Source organism: Ischnura elegans, chromosome 3 (genome assembly GCF_921293095.1).
Source record: "Ischnura elegans chromosome 3, ioIscEleg1.1, whole genome shotgun sequence".
In the NCBI taxonomy this organism is placed as follows: Eukaryota; Metazoa; Arthropoda; class Insecta; order Odonata; family Coenagrionidae; genus Ischnura; species Ischnura elegans.
The window spans coordinates 26517544-26538157 of NC_060248.1; the positions used below are offsets into that span (position 1 = coordinate 26517544).

General features: G+C 37.1%; 2 protein-coding genes across 3 annotated transcripts in view; one reads left to right on the forward strand and one right to left on the reverse strand.

Moving 5' to 3' along the window:
* Positions 1 to 8331, forward strand: part of LOC124155570 (cyclin-J) — a 20879-nt gene extending 12548 nt beyond the window's left edge. For both annotated transcript variants that reach the window (XM_046529518.1, XM_046529517.1), the window contains exons 5-6: positions 2982 to 3141; positions 5008 to 8331. In XM_046529518.1, the coding sequence (XP_046385474.1) occupies positions 2982 to 3141; positions 5008 to 5122 (275 nt within the window). In that variant the 3' untranslated portion in view covers positions 5123 to 8331. The remainder of the gene's footprint in view (positions 1 to 2981; positions 3142 to 5007) is intronic.
* Positions 8327 to 19512, reverse strand: LOC124155571. Its single transcript, XM_046529519.1, has 7 exons — positions 19342 to 19512; positions 13676 to 13847; positions 12132 to 12283; positions 11520 to 11638; positions 10089 to 10181; positions 8566 to 8678; positions 8327 to 8457 (listed from the first exon to the last, which is right to left on the reverse strand). Exons 2-7 carry the CDS (start codon positions 13826 to 13828, stop codon positions 8377 to 8379), a joined length of 711 nt encoding a protein of 236 aa, XP_046385475.1. The 5' UTR covers positions 13829 to 13847; positions 19342 to 19512; the 3' UTR covers positions 8327 to 8376.
* Positions 19513 to 20614: the final 1102 nt, after the last annotated feature.

Below are 20614 nucleotides of genomic sequence, written 5' to 3' on the forward strand. Positions count from 1 at the left end.
GGAAAAAAACTGAAATATGGTCAGAAATGCGTCGCGTTTGGTCTCATTCTTTTTTAAATCTCGTGCATGTCATCCTATTGCCACAGCTATCGAGCACCTTCAGACCCAGAAAATCACTCACCTACCATTTTTCCTCCAGAAACGGAGAACTGAAGTAGGGAGGCCGAAAAAGGTTACCCGGTTATGATGGGATAGGGATGAAACACGCTTCAATTGTTCTCGTGTAACTTGATATTTTCCTTCGAAGACGATCATTTATGGTCTGTGTGATCTTGGAAACGAAAAAAAAAACACCAGAGGCATGGGCTGATGGTGGGCCGAGAGTGGTTTTCTGAAATCTGCGACGTAGTTACTTTTGACGTGGTTATTATCCTTCAATGCTGAGATTCCCCTGATATTTGTTCAATCTCTTGAGAAGAGTCACACTACGTGCCAGTCATATTTTGCCTTTTTTATTTTCCTGAAATTCTGCTATGCAACCCCTGCGAGAGTTTTTAAACAACTTGGTTCATGAGTACGACAAGCATCGCAGTGAGATGGTTCATTCGAAGAGAGAATCGGAACTCTTTCCACACTTATTCACTTGCATTCACTGAAGCTATAATTTAAAACTTCGGATCTAGATCTGATATCTTCTGCGACTTAGGATCCAATGTATCCGATGAAGGTCAATATCTATAGATACATATTTGGATCCGAGGTATCCAATCCGACCATCCCCAAAATTAACCCATTTCAGCCAATCTTCTGTAAGTTTAAGTTTAGAAAACACAATAGTTGCCACTTCCTTTCTATGAGTTGGTAATGTCATTAGGGTCCTTGTCCATTTACTCATTTGGGGAGATCCATTCACTGTTGGAAGAAACACACAAACACACACACTCACAAAAGTGTAAACAACAAAAAACCACATGAGACCAGTGTGAGGGAAGGTGAAGACCAGTGTGAGGTGGGAAGAAGTAGCTGGGAAGAGGTGAGTCACACGACATGAGTTAGTGATTTCATCAGCTTATCTGCAAAAGAGCTGAGGCCATCAATTTTTCACTGCAAATAGGTCAAGAAATAGGTGGCTAGATGAGAAACATAAAAATATGGGTTTCTTTATTTTTCAAAGTATCAAAATAGACGGTAGAAAGAAGTGATGAAGCCGATCAACTGAGAAATTACTGCAGGAGTTAGCGCCTTTCATTTAAAGTCATGTTAGGCTTTAAGTGAATTAAGCTTATTAGTGGCTAGCTACAGTTTTTTTTAACTGTAAAGGGGGTAGAGTTAGAGTGAAAGTGAATGTTTGAAGGAGAGGATGATGATATGGGCTCCAACTGTCAGGAAAACTGAAGAGAAAAAGCATGCATGACTGTAAATGTAAGAATATTACTAAGCTCTCTGTCTCTTCTCAAAGCTGTATTCACACAGGCAATATTTTTGTGCTGCTTAACTTCTTCATGTGGTGCCAAGTCAGGCAAAGTGCTATTTCACCAATATGTTGAGAGAATGCTCAAGAATGTCAATTTTTACATAATTTAGGATATTAAGAATTTGAAACTATGTTGTCAGAGTATGCTCACGATGTTCATGTAGGTATGCAGAAACTAGTAACCCAATGCTCCTGCAGGGTGCTGACACATCTGTGAATCAGCAACTTCTGTGTCTCCGCAGTAAGTGAAGGGGCCCAGCTTGCCACTTTACTTAAGAGTGAGGCGAGAGAGGGAGGGGATAGGAGAAATGTTTCACAGTTTCTGGTTATCAGTCTCCAATGATTGACAACTTGTTTATCATTTTTGTCTCCTTTTCTTCTTTCTTCCTGTTGTTTTCCAAAAGTGACATGCCCAAATAATCACAGCAAAATGTAAATTTTGCTTCTGTCTTTAGTGGTGCTTAGCATCAATGAGTTTCTGTGGTGATAATAATTGAATAAGTTTGGGTTTTCTGGATGGCAGAGCTGTCTGGCATGAGAACTGTGACTTTTTTGGAAATTCAATATTTCATTCTTACAACTTAAAATAAAAAAAATTAATTATCATTGCCCTTCTGGTGTTATAGTAATGGAGGCGTGTCACATGTCGTTGCTGGTGATATATTTGGGGATTATTACCATGTGGAGGTGTTGATGGGCTCCAGGATTTGGTTGGCACAGTTTGCAATAATTATGCTGTTTGAAGGCTTCTTAATGACAAGTATATCACCTAGTGTGAATATACCTAGAGACCACATCTACATAGCATAGGTTCTCGTTAACACTTACACCTACTTTGAAATCCAAGACAATGCCATCACAATAGTGGCAATACTCCTATTTAAATACAAATTTGCAGTTTGTGTTTATTTTGGCACATTTTGTCACCGACTCAAAGAAACCTCTGTGGGCTTTCATGGCATAGCCTTCTGCTAGTTAATCTCTCTTCTCTCCTTAGATGATTGCCAACTGAATCGAAAAATGAGTCTGAGAGATATATTTGTTCCTTTTTTTTATCCGCCTTAGGATTTTAGCATCTTTAGAAATTTTCACCTGTGCCAGTTAGCAGCTCAGCTTAATTTTACTATCAGAAAACTGTTTTATTTGTGGTGCATCTTTACAGAGGCAAAAGATTTTGTTGTGCCTTTGATAACTAATAAATTATGTAACTCATATTTTAATTATAGATAATAATTGCCCATGATAACATATCATATTTTATATCTAATTTATTGTGAATGTGGTCCTTATTCTCCTGCTGATTTTCAGTCCTCCATTTCTCCAGAAGAATATGGGTGGTTGAGTTTATTTTTCTCAAAAATGCCTTTTTTGTAGACTGTGCCACTCTCTCTTTAGGGAGATGTGTTGTATAAAGGCTATTATGTCTTAGATTTATTTATTCAGCCCATTTTGCCTTCCATCTGTCCAACTGGCATGCATGAAATTCATTTATGAAAGTTGATTATGTATGTTATGTAATAATGTGTGACTTGGGCTAATTACTTATTTTACTTGTATTATATTACAGATACTTCGTACATTAAATTCCAGCCTTCTGTCATAGCTGCTACCATCGTATGTTTAACACGTAGACAGCTAATGTTAGAACCTCCATGGACACCAACCTTGGTCAAAGTTACAGGAATGAATGGGAAAGAGTTTTCGCATTGTCTCAAATGGTTACTGAGGTAAACAGCCAGAACGTGTTGCAATCTCTCATACTATGTATTATAGTTAGTCTATTAACCTTGCTCATAAGTCACTTTGGTTCATGTTAGATCCCAGAAAATATCACTAACCAAAAAAAATCAATTTTTTAACTTTAATTATATTGTGTATTAATATCAGAATACATAGTTACGTATTGTGTGCAGCAGTGGCGAATCCAGGATAGGGACAAGGGGGGGGGGGGGGGGCGAAGTGGGGTTAAAAATTCCAGCAGTAGTGGGGGTCGGAAAAAATTACCATTCTATCTTGTGTAAATTGGGTATCCAAGGCTACACCCCCCCCCCCCCCTCTATTTATATGCCACTGGTGTGTAGTATATATCAGAAAATTTTCATTTATAAGGCATTGTTGCAAATAGTGAACACAGAATGGGGATATTGTTGATTACGGTGAATTTTCAAATGTTCAGTTATTGATTATATGTGAATTTCTGTTTCCAGTCAAAAATTTAAAATTAATATTTCTACGACAAAGAGTGATCAGTTAGAATGGTATCAATAGTAGTGCCAAGTTACTTGTTGAAATCCATTGGGAAGTAAAGGGAATACAAAAGATTTCTAAAATATTTTAGATGAATCTCAATCAAGCTATGTATGTTGTTGGCATTCAACTGTTGTAATGTAGAGATGGCTTAAGAGTTTTTGGAGACATTCTGAATATTTGTAATTTGGTTCCTATTGGTGGAGAAGAGTTTTTTAAAGTGTCTACATCACAATTAGTTTCAAGGTCAGTCATGGTTTGAGCCATATTCTTACAAGTTTGCACTGTAGTTACTTAGTAAGTAAGTGGCATATGTTCTTTAATAAATTATTTTGTACGTCCTATTGCAATTTTTGGGAATATCTGTCCTTATTAGAAACTGCTTTCTTTTGGCCATCTATGGCCCTTTGGCAGTTCAGAGATTATTTGGGGAGTGGTTACTGCCTTATCTAGAGGAACCACATCATGAATGTGCTGGTCAAAACATCTTCCTCTGTGGGTTTCAAAACCCTTTTTGATTTGTAGAGAAAACAGGCCTTGCTTGAGCCTCGATTGTGTTTGGTCGTTCATGGTAGTGCGAGCATGGTTCGGTGGCATTGCCTATTTGGTGTCAACCTTGGACTTTGAAAATATTTGTCCTCTGGGTAATAAGAGTTTTCTGTCGAGGACTTTGCATAACTTCATTTATTAATAAGGTACCACATTTTTACGGTAGATTACATTGAGCATTTTGCAGATTACCTGACTCCCCTAATAATTTGGACTTCCCTTTTCGATTCACTGAAAGCCCTACTCCCTTTCATTTTATCCATAAATCCTATTCTCTTCCTTCCCCTCCCTTGCTTATCTAGCATTCTTCCCTCCAACTGTGCTTTAAACACCTCATCCTCGCTCCATCCGAGCCTTCTGTCTCCTCTATATCTCATGTAGAAGCTGCCTCTCTTTACCCACTATGTCCAGCACTTCCTCATTACTGCTCCTCTCTGAACACTTCACCTTCTCCATTTTTCTGCAAATTTTATTGATTAGTTGGAACAAATTACTAAATCAAAACCAAAGCCTACTTTTATGTGGTTACTTAACAGATATGAAACATGAAGCTGATTGAGTATACCTTGGGGATGGTCATTTTCAGTGCTAATGTTTTAATGGTATGAAACAGTTGAAAAGCAAGTACATATATAGTACATATATGTATTAGTCGTGGCTATTTGGTTATTTGGCTTACATAATATAAAATTCTCCAGTGTGTATTAATTGGTTGTCATAAATTAATTGTAGGTGCTGCTATGTACACATGGTATTATGTGTGTAGTGATTCTACTTTTTAATTTCATTCTTTTTAGAGAAATTGATGCAGATGAAGAAACTTCAATGAAAATAGATGAAGGCTATTTCACTGGTGGTTCACCCTGTAGTCCAGAACAGTCACCTGATGTTGTTAAAAGAAAGAATCCTTGATGTATTTGAAATTCCTAGTTTGAATGACAGGTGCTATTATTTTTCGTTTTAGAGTGTTATTTTTCTATGTGTAAATATATTATTTGGTGAGAATACCATGTTAAAGATGCAAAGCAAATATTTTTTTCATGCCTATGTGCATTCATATATTGGGAGACGATATTAAAGCAGAAAATGTTGTCACATTCCCCTAACAATGTCTTGTTAATTTTTTTACCATTTTTGATATTCTTACCCACACAATGAAGAAGCTATTATTTTTTAGGGTGCCTTTCTATTAAATTTTATATTTCATTATGTGCATTATATTTTCTGAAGTCTATCAAATATGATGTTCTCATATTTGTACGAATGAAAAAAATTATGTGCACGAAATATGTTGGATGATAAATGATTGATATGGCTTTCAGTTCCAAAACATATGCTCTAGAGTTTCAAAACATTTATTTAATTGAGATTTTGGTGGTAAAATTTTTGATTGGGAATATTATTATATTTGGATAGCAGTATTCATGTCTTTATCATTTGTAGAATCATTTACTATAAGTTAGTGGTAGAAAATACTAAAACATCTAAGTAACCTATTTTTGAATGACATTTATCCATTCAAATGAGATGAAAACTTAAGAGAAGATTTTTATTTTTTTTTATAATTTTTATTTGTAATAAAAATTTGATTAGTTAAATATGGTGCAGTATTTATAAGTGATGGTAACCTATTTTATTGTGAAGTAGTCCATGATTGGATAAAATTTTTCTTCTCCAGGTTTTTTCCTGTTAGCTTGTGTTCCCCCTTTAGCTGTTGCAAGCTTTTTTCTGGTACCTATAAGTGTGTAAATTAATATTGATTGGTTGTTTTTCTCTTCAAATGGAGGCAATGGGGTTCTAATTATTCATGATAGTAAAATCTAAGGCAACTTTCCGTTGAACTAGAAGACTTTTTCTCTTGTTTCAATAGCTTTGAATTTCTTTTTGCTAACGGAGGGAGGATTTATACTTATGGGTTTTAAATGTTCTTGTTGTTTTTATTTTTATTCAGTGTGTTTCAAGAGGCATCTGCAATGCTGTGTGAGGGGAGACAATTTTCAAGGTTTTTCTTTGTCCATAAACATATGGGGTCACAACTCCAAATTATCAAGCTATAGCAACACAAAAATTTCATTGAATGCACTTTGTAGTTACCATAAAAATGGTTTTTCTTGGGTATCCAGCCTTTTTGGCATTTTATGTGATACTCTGAATTTTTTAGGGCATTAGGTAATTGAGGCTGGAGGGAAATGTGTTATTGTAATTTTCTGAAACAATTAATCTGAAAATATGTGAAATTGCGTAATTGTATTGTTGATACTTACTCAAAGCCTTATCATACATTTTTGTCCAACCTCAATTATTTTATGTCGTAAAATATCCAGAGTATTAAACAAAATGTAGAAAAGGCTGGATACCCAAGAAAACGGTTTTCACGGTTACTGCAAAAGGCATCCAAAAAATGTTTGTGTTTTTATAGATTACTAACTAATGGGTTGCAACATCAAGTTTATGAGCAAAATTGTATCCCCTTCCATCTCCTGCAGTATTGCAGATTCCTCCGAAAATACCCTGTGTAAGGTGTTATTTTTAACCCATATTTATTTAAGTAAGAAAGAGGTGTTGTTACCAAAGTTAACATAAAAGCTCTCTTGCTTTATTCATAGAGGGAGATAATAAGCTTCCAAAGTTTACCTGATGGAATCTCTAAGTAATGGTTCCTAACCTGTGATCTACAAGAGCCTTGAAGAAATTCAACAGGACAGTAAATATTCGCTAATGAATAAAGATGTTGAAAGAGATCGGGTAAATGTGAGTCTTGTATTTCTTATAATGTTCTTTGATCATTGTTTAACTCGCAAGTTAGTTTGGTCTCACCCTTATGACTGAGGAAGATTTTCTGAAACTAGGGGATATGGTATAGGCTGGATGTGGTCCAAACTTGATTTATTTCAGCATGAGTTGTATGCACACTTCTATAGTGTGGAAACCACTGGTGTACAAGGAAGACGAGGCTGTGAATGTGATAGATCTGACGACAGTATAGTATTCTTGACTTGACTTGACTTCAGTTTATTTAACCTGGGTTGAATGAGGCCACAATCCGGCCCCCTCTTCCCCCAACCCAGGGCGGTTGGTTCCCATCTTCTTGGTTCCCATCCTTAGTGTCCGCATCCATACCTCAGGAGTGGCGTAAATATCTTGACAAATTGTAATCCTTAAACAGATGCTAATTGGAGAATGGATTGGTGATAATATTTCTAGCATTTAGATCAATTTAAGATCATTAGGGTGTCAAATTCTTTCCAAGTTTTTTTCTCTCTGGGTAGTAGATGAAGTATATTTTCAAAGATACTCCAAGGGATTGAGAAGCTAGATAATTGTACTGAACTACAAATAGGACTTTAGGAGAGGCAGATTTTCAGTGAATGGATGAGGGATGACTTTGAAGATTAGCTCTTAAAGGCAAAATTGTCTATGTTGCTGCTGTTTGGAAAAGTTAGTGATACTCTTAAATCTTACTGGTTAGAAAGAATAGAGATTGGAGAATTGAGACACTGTGCAATGATTAAGATCGTTAGAGAGTGGGGATAGTGTCAGCAACTTTCAATTTCCTATCTGTGAAAGGATTTTGAAAAATCGTTATTTTGTTGCTGATAAGGGAAATTGAAGAATTAGGCTACCCTAAAAGTTATGCATGAAATATTATTTCTTTTTATGGGCTGTGCAATGCATGATTCTTTTCCTTTAATTGTCATTTATCTATAGAATTAGAAATAATAATAATAAGCTCAAAAGTTTCTCATGGAGAAAAAAATGATCTGAGGGATATAACAATGAAATAATGTTCTGAAAACTAAATCAATTAGGGTGTTTAGTACATGACCACTCATAATTTTAAGGCCTCAGAAAAATATCTTTCTATCATCATATAAAATGGTATGGCTCTGGGCCTTTGCAGAATCCCTCAACATCTTTCCATGCAGCTAGCGACGGGAGAAAATTTGACGTATGAATAAAATTGTCCTTTGAGATATATGTATGCTATTTCATTGGAATTATCATTGATGCATCCCAACCCATGGTGTTGTCTTTACATCTCATTTCAGTGATTTTTGTAGCATACAAATGTGTACTTTGGCTGAATTTGTATTTATCTTGAATGAATTTTTAAAATTTCATGGTGGATTCATTTATTTTTACATCAAAAAATTAATTTCCTCCATTTATTTTGTACTAAGAGCTTCATAGATGTAAACAACTCCATTATTCTGGAATGAGTAATTTGGAACTACAGTTCTTGACACCTGAAAGAAAAGAGAAAAGTACATTTACTGTTAATTGTCATTAAAATTTACGTATAAAATGGTATTCACTATAGGGCTTTATTTTTGTCAATTAAAATAATTACTTACCAATTTAATTTTCTTTTCGTTAACTAGTTTCTGGAAGCAATGTTCTAATTTCCCTGTGTATTCTTCTATTTTTGTCAAGTATTCTTCTCTGATGATGGTGATAAGGATTCCTCCTATTTGTAATATTAATGCATTAGTTTTTTTTTAAGAATAGAAATCAATTTTTTGTGTAGGGAAAGAAATCGTTTTAATTGATTAAAATCTACTAAAACTGTCTTGGGCTATTTTTAAATGTAAGTCATGATTATGCGTGTTTAAATTAATGTGGTTATTTTAATCCATGGGCTATGAGGAATAATTATATGATAGGCACTGGCAGCTGTGGGATTAACATTTTTTCTCTGTCCAGCCCCCTCTTCCTAGCTCCTTATGCAGCCCCAGCTGTTACGTATTTTCTTTATCCTTGATCCAAACTTATATTTTTATCTCACTCCCTAGGGATTTTATGCCATCTCCTTTTGTGTGCTGAAGGTGTTTAAACTCTTTGTCATATTTTATTCGCATGTGTTTGCACTTGCTAATTTGCTATGATCTTCATTTTTGCTTTTTATGGGAGTGATCTAAAAAATACGACCTAACCTCTTTTCACTGATGGCTAATAATCAAGTAGAAATAAATTAATTATTTGCAATAATTACTTTGTGGGTGGTTGTAACATTAAATTTCCTTTTATAAAATAAATTATTTTACCATCTATATTAATCATCCCCTCAATCAGTTTGAGCATTCACGTGGTTTAAGTACTTGTTACTATTCTTAATAATTTGATAGGTTATTGTCACATAAAGTGCTACTTAAGTAGATTCGTATTTACATCAGTTTCACCTGTTATTTGTTAAAATAAATGCACTTTTCAATGCATTTTCCAACAAAGAGTAAGATGAAAATCAAGTTAACTTTCAAGAATTCTTTTGGTGCCTTTTTCTTTGAAAGTGATTTTTTTATGGACTTGCTACCGATTTCTTTTTGTATATTTATTTCATATTACTGTCAGTCAATTAAATTTAATAAAATAAGCGACGGCAATTGAGTCCAGTTACTGTTTGCTGTTATCTTTCCTCTATGTGTCTTATCTCACCTATGTACTGATTTTGATTTACTGAGTCTAAAGTACCTAAATTTAGCAGCAGTGATTTTATGGATGCCCTAGTAAAAATATGAATTGAAAAATTGTTAGTTAATTATAAAGTATGCATAAACATATGTGTCTATTAAAAACTTTTGCCTTTATATTCTGTCAGTGTAGGGTCAATCACTACATGTCCTGTATAGGTTCACTGTTTTCCCTTTATAAAAGAGTCAGAAGGGTCTTTTACCTGCCATGCCCCTTTCTGCAGAAAAGGGCAGATGCTGTTGAAAAATATTTTACCCTTAAAGTGAATTATTTGTGATCAACTTAAGCTGCTGAAGGGTTAAAGTAATTATTGAATACATTTTTATATTAATACTTTTAACAATTACAATCAGTTTAATTTTGATGCATGCCGCTTTGAGGGATATAATTTTAGCATACATATAATCACCTGGTTTTAAAATTCGCACCATTTCATCAATGGCTGCAACAGGAATGTGGCCCTCAGCCATTGCTCCTGCTGATAGTACTACATCATATTCATCTGAAATAAAATTTGAAAGCATGTATGGCAATAAAAGCTGTGAATATTCTTAAAATATGTACTTATGTGGCATGCCTTTCCTCTTTAACTTAAACATTCATTTACTTCATTATATGTAATCCATAGTTGTATCATTTCAGTGTAACTACCATGCTCACTGGACTATCTGAGTAATGGAGGCTATTTTATCATGATAAATTCACTATTACTTTAGAATAGAAGCCAAGGAAAAACTATTGAAATGCATGTGAGGGTGTCTATTGATTATGTGAGATGATTTTGCTGACTTTTTTAACCCACCCCCCTTCCCCTTAGTGAGATATCGTGAGATTTGGCTCGACCCCCGTCTAATCTCACGTGAGATTGTTTAAAATGCATATTTTCAGTATAAATATATTAGTCTACACTTCATTGCTTTGGATTAATTAAAAAGAAAACAATTTGTAGGTCTATTAACATTTTAATAGAGAAACTTGTTTTGCTCAATTCAGCCTAGTTTTCTCCAAATTTTACATTGTTTCTTGCGGAAAAAAAATTGCATGACACTTGCCAGTACCATGCTTTTCCCTCGTGATCCCCTCCTCCCCCTAAAAGCCTCATGTAATAAATGGATGCCCCCTTAGTCAGTGTAATTTGCATCCATAACATTAAATTTTAATTTCCTTATGGCTCATTATTTAATTTAAATAATGTTACTGAGTATTACTTGTATGAGTGGCTAAGGTAGATTGCTATGAAAGCTTCGACAATTTCTGCTGTTCACCCAGAATGTCTGCTTTGATTATCCATTTAAATGGAGGAGAAAGCCTCCAAGAGAGAGAAAGGGTTTTAAATTAACTATTCATGATATGCCATGAACCTCTTTCCGTCCATGCTATTCTCTTGTCTTTGCAAATTTTTCTTTGGTTTCTGTATGATACTTTTTCTGTATCTTTTGTGCAAGTACTCGTAAGGTAGTAATTGTTTTGAGGCAATGAAGGATAAGAAAGTGAAAGTTAAGGAGTTTAGAAAAGGAAAAGAAAGTAATCAGTGTTTGTTGGGACCGACTAGGGAAACAATAGGCAGGTTATCCTGCAAATGATTTATTGAATGGTGGATAATCGAGGTTCTACTGTAGTTGACATTTGCTTTGCTATCATCTTTCTAAAATAAATATCCTTATTCAAAATTGTTCATCAAAAATCTGTCTTCTGTATTGACATCTCAGCCAAGGAGGTGGCAACCAAATTTCTCGTTGACCCTACTTAATATAAGAGATCTTAAAATACTTATCTCAAAAGAGCTTAGAATCTACAGTTACATGTACATAATTGCTGCCAGCAGCTGTTTATTACTAACCTTTAGGTATTTCTGTTTGATGATATCCAATTGAATCATGCCAAGTTCTTTTGTAAATTCCTTTACTCTTAAGTATATCCAGCATTTTTTCTGCCGGATCTAAGGCATCCATTGAGCACCTGAAATCCATGGGGAAATCATGCCATTTTATATTATGTAATTGTGCATAAAAATTTGGAGTCGTAGAGCCTGGTTACACAATACACTCACCCGTGCGAGTTAATGTCTAAATGAATGGATTCAAAAATGCACGTGTTACTACCCAACTTATGCGAGTGCATGGACAGAAAGTAGAAACTGTTCCTAATTGGTTCATGCATCCATCCATGTGCTATTCCCTTCCACCAAAATCTTTTATGCGTTCACTCTTTAGCTCGTACGTGGTAATGTACTGTGTAACCAGGTCTTTGAAATTGCAGCTTTCTCGGATTACATTGTGTGAAGTGCGAGGAGAAGCATCTCCTTTTCAATGAAAAGAGTCCTCTCCTCATAGAATATGGATTTGATTGTACATATTGCTAATGTATTAACTTCTTGTTAATTCATTATGTATAACCATGCACATCTGATCTAGCTTTTAATAAGTATGGAACCAATGGCTTTGAAGCTTACTCAAAGCCAATCTTGAGCAGTAATTCACCAACTCGTCCGGTCCCTGCTGCTACATCAAGCAATTTCAAATTCCTCCTCTTGTCTTTGGTTAAACAGTCAGTCAGAGCATTAACCACTATTTCTGGTCCATTGTATAAGCCAGGCCTCAGGTCCTAAAAAATGTTTTTATGACTTATGGTTACACATATTATTGGAATTTTTTGAGAATGATACTTTTTAGTTAATATGTGATAGCATTTAGTCATTAGCATGCCTCACACTCATAGTCATTAATCTTTTTAGGAGTATTTTACTTATGAATGGATTGCATAAAAAAGCTTTCATTTCCTACCTTTGGAGAATTCACCTTTTTGTTTTGGTAAAATACAGTGAAACTGGGTGAGTCATCTTTCTGATTTTTCAAGTATGACACACTTGATTTTGCTTTCTAAACCTTCATTTGTGAAGATGTGGGAATATTTACTATTATGTATCCTTAAGTGCAATATTGTTCTGTTTTTACTAATGCGTACATATGAACTGATTCATGTTTTATACTCTTATGCATGTTCAATCATTTAATTATAATTACATTTTATATGCCATGAAATTCAAAAGGAATTTAGGCGTAGATAGTGTTAGTTTCCTTAGATCTTTACAAATAAATTTCGTCTTTGATTCTCAGGTTCATCTCATGCACCTACTTTTGAAAAATTCAGGTGGTTATCAGCTTGTCATATGAGTTTTCATTACTTTCAAATGCCTGCAGTGAAGTCACCAATGATTTTTCTTGCTGTAAAATTAGTTCTTTTTGTAACTTTTAATTAATGCAAGTACATACATATGAAATGTGGCACAATGTGGTGGGAATTCTTAGCACTTATTACATATAGTAGACATTACAATATTTTTGAGTGCCCTTAACCCGTCAACGGCCACGGGTGCCGTATGGCACCCAGTGCAGTGCCTATCCAATACTCCTGCAATTCATTTAATATGTGAAGTTTAGCATAAATTTCGGTGCACATACTTAGTAGAAGGTTTCCTCTATTATTCAGTCAGTTTGGATTGTGTTGAGCTCATATGTATCATATTGTATAAAAGTGAAATATGTGTGAATTTAAAAAAAACTTTGGGCGCTGACGGGTTAATTAGTATTTAATTAATGAAAATTTATTCTGCTAGGTTGCTATGATCTAAAGGCATGTTTTTTTACCCCTTCAGTGCGTGGATTAGGGTAGAATTGCTGTTGACTGGGTGTTTTATCTATGTAATATTCTCTTATATGCTTCTTGCTAAACTGTGTGCTATATGTGGATTGAAATCATGTGGTTATGCATAGACTTATAGAGTGATGTAGGTATTTATGATACTTTATTAATGTACATGCATTAAGAATATATAATGTGAATTAGTGCTGAAGCTCAGGCTAGAATAATTTAGGCTAGCTAACTTATTACATACTTCTAGAAATTGATAAGACATATCACTTTTCATTGTGTTTATGTACGTCGTCTATCTAAAATTTAATAATAATAGGATTTACAGTGAGGGAAAAAGCTTACATTGTCATACTTATCTGCCCAATTGTTATAAACTTTTACCATTTCTTCGTGAGTAATACCCTTTTTTCGTGCTGAATTGTTAATCTGATAGGCCTTCTGGTCAGCTTCAGTCATTTTCACATCAGTTACAATTGGTATCCTCTTTCCATCCATAGTGCTCTTTAATATTTATCTGCAAAAAATGTAAAAACAAAGCAATTAAATGTATAATTCATGCTGCTAATATTTTACAGTGGATGCTAATAATAATGCTCTTAACAAAGACATTCAAATCTTGGCAGTTGATTAGTCACTAATTGCGTAGGTTAAAATGAATTATCCTGAAATAATTTCACCGTACCCATTATTTCCTATCCCAACAGCCACTCCTGACAACCTAATTCAAGTTTAAAATTGTGATTTCATACAAAATCTAATGACCCAACTACGCTACTGCGCATAGTAGCCTTTGGTTGGAGGTTTAAATCCCATTGGTTGATGTTGTAAAAAGAAATTCCCTCCTGTATTATTGCCTTTCAAGGCAGATCCCTACTTTTACAAGTTAGAGAGCTTTTGACTAGTTACCTCCTCATTCCAATGTATGGGAGTTAAACCTTGCCCCCTTCGGTGAATGTATTGCAACTAGCATATGCCACCCATTGACATACAATGGGGGGGCAGTGAAATTAATGGTATTAAATATCTTTAATTTTAACCAATGAAATTAAAATACTGCTGGCATGTGTAAAAGAAAAAAGGTCTTCAACAATTCAATGCATTTCTTATAAGAGCCGGAATTTAACTTAAAAGGGATGACTGCGATTCCAAAAATTCTTTCTTGTAAAAATCCTTCCTTAGTGTGCCCATACATCATGCAAAATACTATGAATATCCTGAAAATTTCATGGCTGTGTCATCTAAAGTTTGAGCTGTGTATTGATGAATAAATGAATCAGTCAGGACACGAGTGCAAGTCCCTGAAATGAGGGCTACAGACAGGGCCAGCCTTAGGGCGGGGCGACCGCTCCGGGCCCCGCGTTCGTGAAAAAAAATAAAATATACGATAGTTTTGAAAATGCAATTTCAACTATTACTGTATTAAGTCCGTGCTAGACAAAAAATAATATTATGAAAAAGGAATAATAATGCAATAATTTTTATTGTGCAATTGCGTTTGTCAGTACAGTACTGTGTCGTATGAGTGATTACAACGAGTGAGAGAACTTGACATGTGTGAGAGCGGGCGAGGCTAGGGAGTTTGTAAATGGGATATAGAAGTTAATATTTTAAGTGAAGGGCCCCTCACTGAAGGCTCGCCCCTAGCCCCGCACCTGCTAGGGCCGACCCTGGCTACAGAGGAAACATTTTGTTTCGTTTAGGGTTGGAAAAATCTAGAATTAAAGGGAGACAGGAAGACTTCATTCGGAGGAAAAGAGGGACGGAAACGAAATGGGAGAATTTGGATTAGGAATGCGAAAATACCGTGAGGAGAAAACAGTCAAATTTTGCAGAAAGAACAAGTTACTCAATACAAAGACATGGTTCGGTCATCATGAGGGACGGAGATACAAGTGGAAGAGTCCAGGGGATACGGGAAGATACCAGGCATACTTCATCATGGTGAGACAGGTTTAGGAATAGTGTAAAAAGCTCGTGCAATTTCCCCGCGGCGGATGCGGATTCGGACTGCGACCTTGTGCTAATGAAATGCTATGTAAGATTCAAATAAAGAATTAAAAATCAGAAAGGCGAAGAAATGGTTCGTAGAAGCTCGGGAGGGGACTTAAAGAAGGAGTACAATAAACAAGTGGAGAGTATTATCCGGGAGATTAGAGATAGAAGAGCGGTGGGATAAGGTTTAAACTGGAATAGTCAAAGCGGCTGGTATGACAATTGGAAACGTTTGCTGTAAAAGGATAAAGAAACTGTAGGTAACGGAGGCAGTGATAAAGGGAATGGGGGAGAAGAAGAAAGTGGAAGAACTTGGTCGTAAAACAAGGTAAATAATCGTATCCGGCGATAAACAAAGAGGGCAGTGAAGGATAGTTGGGAAAGACAATGTAAAGAATTGGAAAAGTTTTAGAAGGAGTGAGAGGTGGGCGCATTGTATGTAAAGATGAAATTGCTATCGGTCGGCAAAATACGCCAAGCCACGTCAAACATTAGAGTTGAGAATGGAAGAATGCTAACGATGGTCTGAGTAGGTGGAAGTAATATGCGGCAGATCTTTATGACAACGGAAACAATCCGGAGAGTTTGAACTGAGTATGAATGAGAGGAGGAAAGTGTAGTAGAGGAGGATAATCCGTAAAAATCGAGAGCGCCCGTCGCATTGAACGCACGGAAAGCGATGGGCCTTGTCAATATCTCGTGTGAACTACTGAAGAATAGGGTGGTTTCCTATTATTTTTTATTGCCTAAATCGAAAGATTATTACTCCTGGAGTACGCATTTCACGCTTTTAGATTTTTAAATGACGATATCTATTTTTCGCGATTAAATGAAAAGTGAAAATTTTCAAGCGCGCGAAAACGCGACGGCTAGGTACGAATGTTGGGAAAACCCCGAGTGACGTCCTTCTGGTTCCCGCTGCCGCAAGTGAGGTGACCTTGGGGCGAGGCTTTGAGCGCTGATACGACGCAGGATGCTAGCAGGTAGCAGAGTACCCTGCTAGCTGGTAGCGCTTGGCTTAAATAAGGATTATTAATACCCTATCAAACGAAGGAAACTTTCTGAACAGGTATTTTTAATGTGTGATTATAAAGAGACGTTTCCCTGAGCTCTGTGCCTCATGCATGCGTGGGTAATCTCAGATGATGTAAAACTCCTATCTACTCGTATAGAAACTAGGTCCCTGTTACGTCACGTCGAGCGGAATCGCATTGGCGCCAATCTGGCCCTTTTCAAATGAGGTTAAAATTGACCGTTGCCATTCGTCTAAACTGGGATTTCTAAAACAAAATAATTTGTATATTATGAATACACTAATGGTGGGTAAGGAATCGCAATCATTGTATTTCGTTTTCTTTGATGAAGGAAATTACCCTATTAGGAGAGCGTGGTAGGATTAGGGTTTTCGGACTAGTACGCAGAATCCATAAGTAAGAGTCTTAGGCGGAATATTTCGTGAATACAATTCTAATTCCACAACTGGAAAAGAAGAAAGGCCTAGGAGGTGAAGGCTAAAGGACTCATACAAAAGTTGTGCAGATGATTCTAAATAAACGAATGTGAGCCTAGTCAAACGAGTATTTGGGCGACTATTAGTTGGTTTCAGATAAGGACGATCTAAGCGTGACGTGAATGAGAAACCTTCTAGAGAATACCTAGAATATAAAGCCAGGAAGTGTATGTTTGCTTCGTGGATTTAAAAAAAATCATTTGGTAGAGTGGACTGCGTCTAGTTAATGGCCATTCCTAGGAAAGTAAGCGTAGACGGGGGGGATAGGCGCTTGTGCGCCGCGGAAGGAAAATTGTCAGGGGGGGTGCTTTCAGTGCCACCCCAGGGGCGTTTTTTAAGCAGTACAACATTATAATATAGTAGTGGTATTGATCGTTAGGGTGCGTCGATTCTGCACTACTACTCAGTCATTAGATTCAAGTCGTATATTAGAAGGATCGTCACTGCATAATTTATATATATAGATTAGAAACAATCAGATATTATTTACTAAAATTTAAATTTGATTAAACAGACCCGTTTAACTGAGAAACAAAATTATACCATTCAGATTAGTCGGGTTGTCTCCGAGGAGGGATTCAAGGTCCCCCCCTATTTTGAGCCGAATCCGCGCGTCACGGTATTTGTCGCACTCTGTCAGGATATGACGGATGCTTAAAAGACATCCGCACTCATCACACTGAGGCGCTTCCTTCTCTTCCGTAAAGAGAAAGGAATGAGTCAAGCGGCAGTGCCCAATCCTCAGCCGAGTAATTACCACTTCCTCCCTTCTATTCTTCCTGGCGGAGGAGGGCCAAGCTGAAGTTGTCGCCTTGATGCTATAATATACTGTAGTAATTTTGCCAAAGAGTAATTTTTTTAGTTTTATACGTTGTTATTTTTCCCTATTCTAAATAAACTGTAACTATTCTAATTACACAAGTATTGCAGTCGTTTCGCAAACTTTTGAATGTGCAAGGGGGTTGAACTGGTTAGTGAGGCTGCCGCTGTGAGGAGCCAGGCTGCGCAAGTGAGGGAAGCCGACGGAGAATCGGGGTGGGTATGCATTGGCCGAGGAGCGATGCAAGACTGTCCTCTTTCGCCATTGCTTTTGAGTGTACGATGAGGATGCGTTAAGAGAGGAGTGGGATGAGTTGAAAGCAGTAGTTAAAGTGGGGGGTATGGTGTTTAAATTCGTTAAATTCGCGGATGATCAGGTGTTGATTAGCCAATCAGCAAGAGGATTGCAGGCCCTAGTGGAGACTTAATAAAAAGCTTTGCGAAGGAATTGTCTCTAGAAGACCAAATTATGCTGCTTTGTGAAGCATCGCCAGCAAGGAGTGTGAGGCTCCAGAATTAAGTATATGGGTAAAAACGTGAGCAGGTAGAACTATACTACTATTTGGCCAACACCTTAAAGGAAAACGGATACAGTGGTAGGGATATCAGGGAAAGATTTGCGATAGCAAAGGAGGCGTTCATGAGTAGGAAAGAGCTTGTAAGAGAATCGTTGCGTAATAGTTTAAAGAAAAGGCTGGTGTAGAGCCTAATCTGGTGCTTTTCGGCGCGGTAACATTAACTATAGGAAAGAAACTGGAGGCGTTCGAGATGAGGTTGTGGAATAGAATGGAGAAGGTGTAGTGGAAGGAGAGGAATGGCTTAGTGCTGGATATGGTGGGTGAAGAGAGAAAGCCTGTAGATGAGATACATTGGGGGCAGGAGGTGTGGATGGGACGGCTGCTAAGAGTGGAGGAGATATTAAAACAGTATTTGTGGAAAGAATCTTGGGTAAGAGAGGGAGGCGAAGGAAGAGAATGCGATTTGTTGATGGAGTGAAAGGGAGTGTGGCCTTTTATGAATTGAAGAGGAAAGCACAGTTTGGGGGGAGAGATACGATAAGCCTGACACATTTTTTCCTCACACCCATAACGAATTTTTGAGGGGGCTCGGGCCCCCTCAGGCCCCATGGAGTCGATGCCACTGATTATGATAAAAAATTTATTTTCACTTTTTAAATTCAACTTTTTCTACAAATTTCCAAAAATTTCAGTGGTGCACTCGACGTCATGAAACCTCCCTAGGGCAGTCTTGGCTTCTCTTCCGTACCCCTTACGCCTCTATTTACCAGCAATAAATTGACATATACATTCTTGGTTTTTAGTCTCTTGGTCAAATAGTGAATTTAAAGGGAGTGGGGTGCCATATTTTCTCGTAAAATTAAATGAAATTGTAATAATAGAAGTGTTTTCCAAAGCAGGTTTTTCTATGCCGGGTCAAGATAGGTATAGTGACTATGTATGTACAGAATGTTTCACTAAAGAGCTTCCTCGCTATTAATTTTTCCAAGATGATTTTACAAAATCTGCTCTTCGTGAGAGAGACTGCATTAACTCCAGACGTTGTAGTGAAAGCCCTCCAACCCTTTCGACCTCTCTCGTGAAAGAACGACTTCAATCCCTCTCTGTGGCCAAACTGTATTTAAATCGTTGTGAGGTAATATAAATTATGGACTGCGTGAGTTACTCACCGAATGATTATTTTTTCGACTCCGACTAGTCTATTTATGTGCCAGCGTAAAAACTATGGCAATCGCTGAACTGGAGACGTCTTGTCTATCTCTTCACCTCAGCGGTGACCCTCGGCGGAAAATGGAGATCCTTTTGGCGCTCGGGAATGATGCCGAAGAGGCTGGAAAAAGTTGTCGCATGCGCTTTTAAGTTGACCATCACACTCATGGATGTGTCGTCACAATCGGGTGACCGCATGTATCACGAGCCGGTGTCGTGCGGTATTGCGTAAGTGATCAATGAATTTCTTTGTGAGACGCTTTGCCACCGTTCAGTTATTGCAGCTGTTGTTCCCTTTTTTAGGCTTTATGATTGAGGAGTATTCCTCTATCCCTCCTTCGATTAATTGCTACGCTTCCCCCCACCCCTTATGCGGTGCTACGCATCACATCATACCATTCGCTCGCCTTTTATTTACATTCGAATGGATAACTCAAGGTGTATCACCTATATAACACCTAGCTTTCAACACGTAGCTTCACTAAGGCCCATGTATGTTATCTTATTTTTCTCGCCACCCCAGGCGAATGTTTCGTTAGTCTTCATGCAGCGTTATGGGCGGCTATTGGCGGGTTATGGGTCAAGTGCAAGAGGATCAGCTGCCTACCTAGGTTATATAGCGCGTGGGGCTAACTAGATATTATCCGCCCTCTAAAAATAAAATCACCTATATTTGGAAGGTTCATTGAGTTTCATGGTTCAATATTGGTGCCAACCCACCTTGGTACGCTACTAATGAGGATTTTTCACATTTCTTTGGGTTTCTCTCGGAGAGGGGGAAATCGTATGTATTTCTCAAAGATTTTGGGAGAGGGTTGATCTGGACCCAACCGTGCAGGCTGTTGCCTTATAGGCTAGCCAAGTCGATGGAAGTATGTGCGTACATAATCTCAAGGTGGTGGATGTCGGAGAAATTCCAGCGGCCCCATTTAGTTTATGCGTAGCTGAGCAGACGTCAGTAGGATCATGATATAATAGCCCATCAGATGCAACTGTCCGACCAGCCTCGGCTTCAAATGCCTTCCTTTGATAGCATCCACGTTAATTATTATCTGGCATCGCAATTTTTTGCTTTCGAAGGAAGCGGGAGAGTTAGAATGGAAAGTTTCGCACTACTCCGCCAATCTCATCATTACCGATCCCAATTTCTTCGAAGCTACGTTAAAATGGAATATGTCGCGGATTTTTTTTTTATCATTACTCGTTTGTAAGTATTTTTCGCAAAAATCAGTA

Excerpts from the sequence above, each read along its gene's own strand:
- LOC124155571 (XM_046529519.1), bottom strand. The coding sequence starts at position 13,828 with ATGGATGGAAAGAGGATACCAATTGTAACTGATGTGAAAATGACTGAA. Across the intron at positions 10,182-11,519 it reads TCAAACAGAAATACCTAAAG|ATGAATATGATGTAGTACTA; the intron begins GTTAGTAATAAA and ends ATTTTATTTCAG. Across the intron at positions 8,458-8,565 it reads ACGAAAAGAAAATTAAATTG|GTGTCAAGAACTGTAGTTCC; the intron begins GTAAGTAATTAT and ends CTTTTCTTTCAG.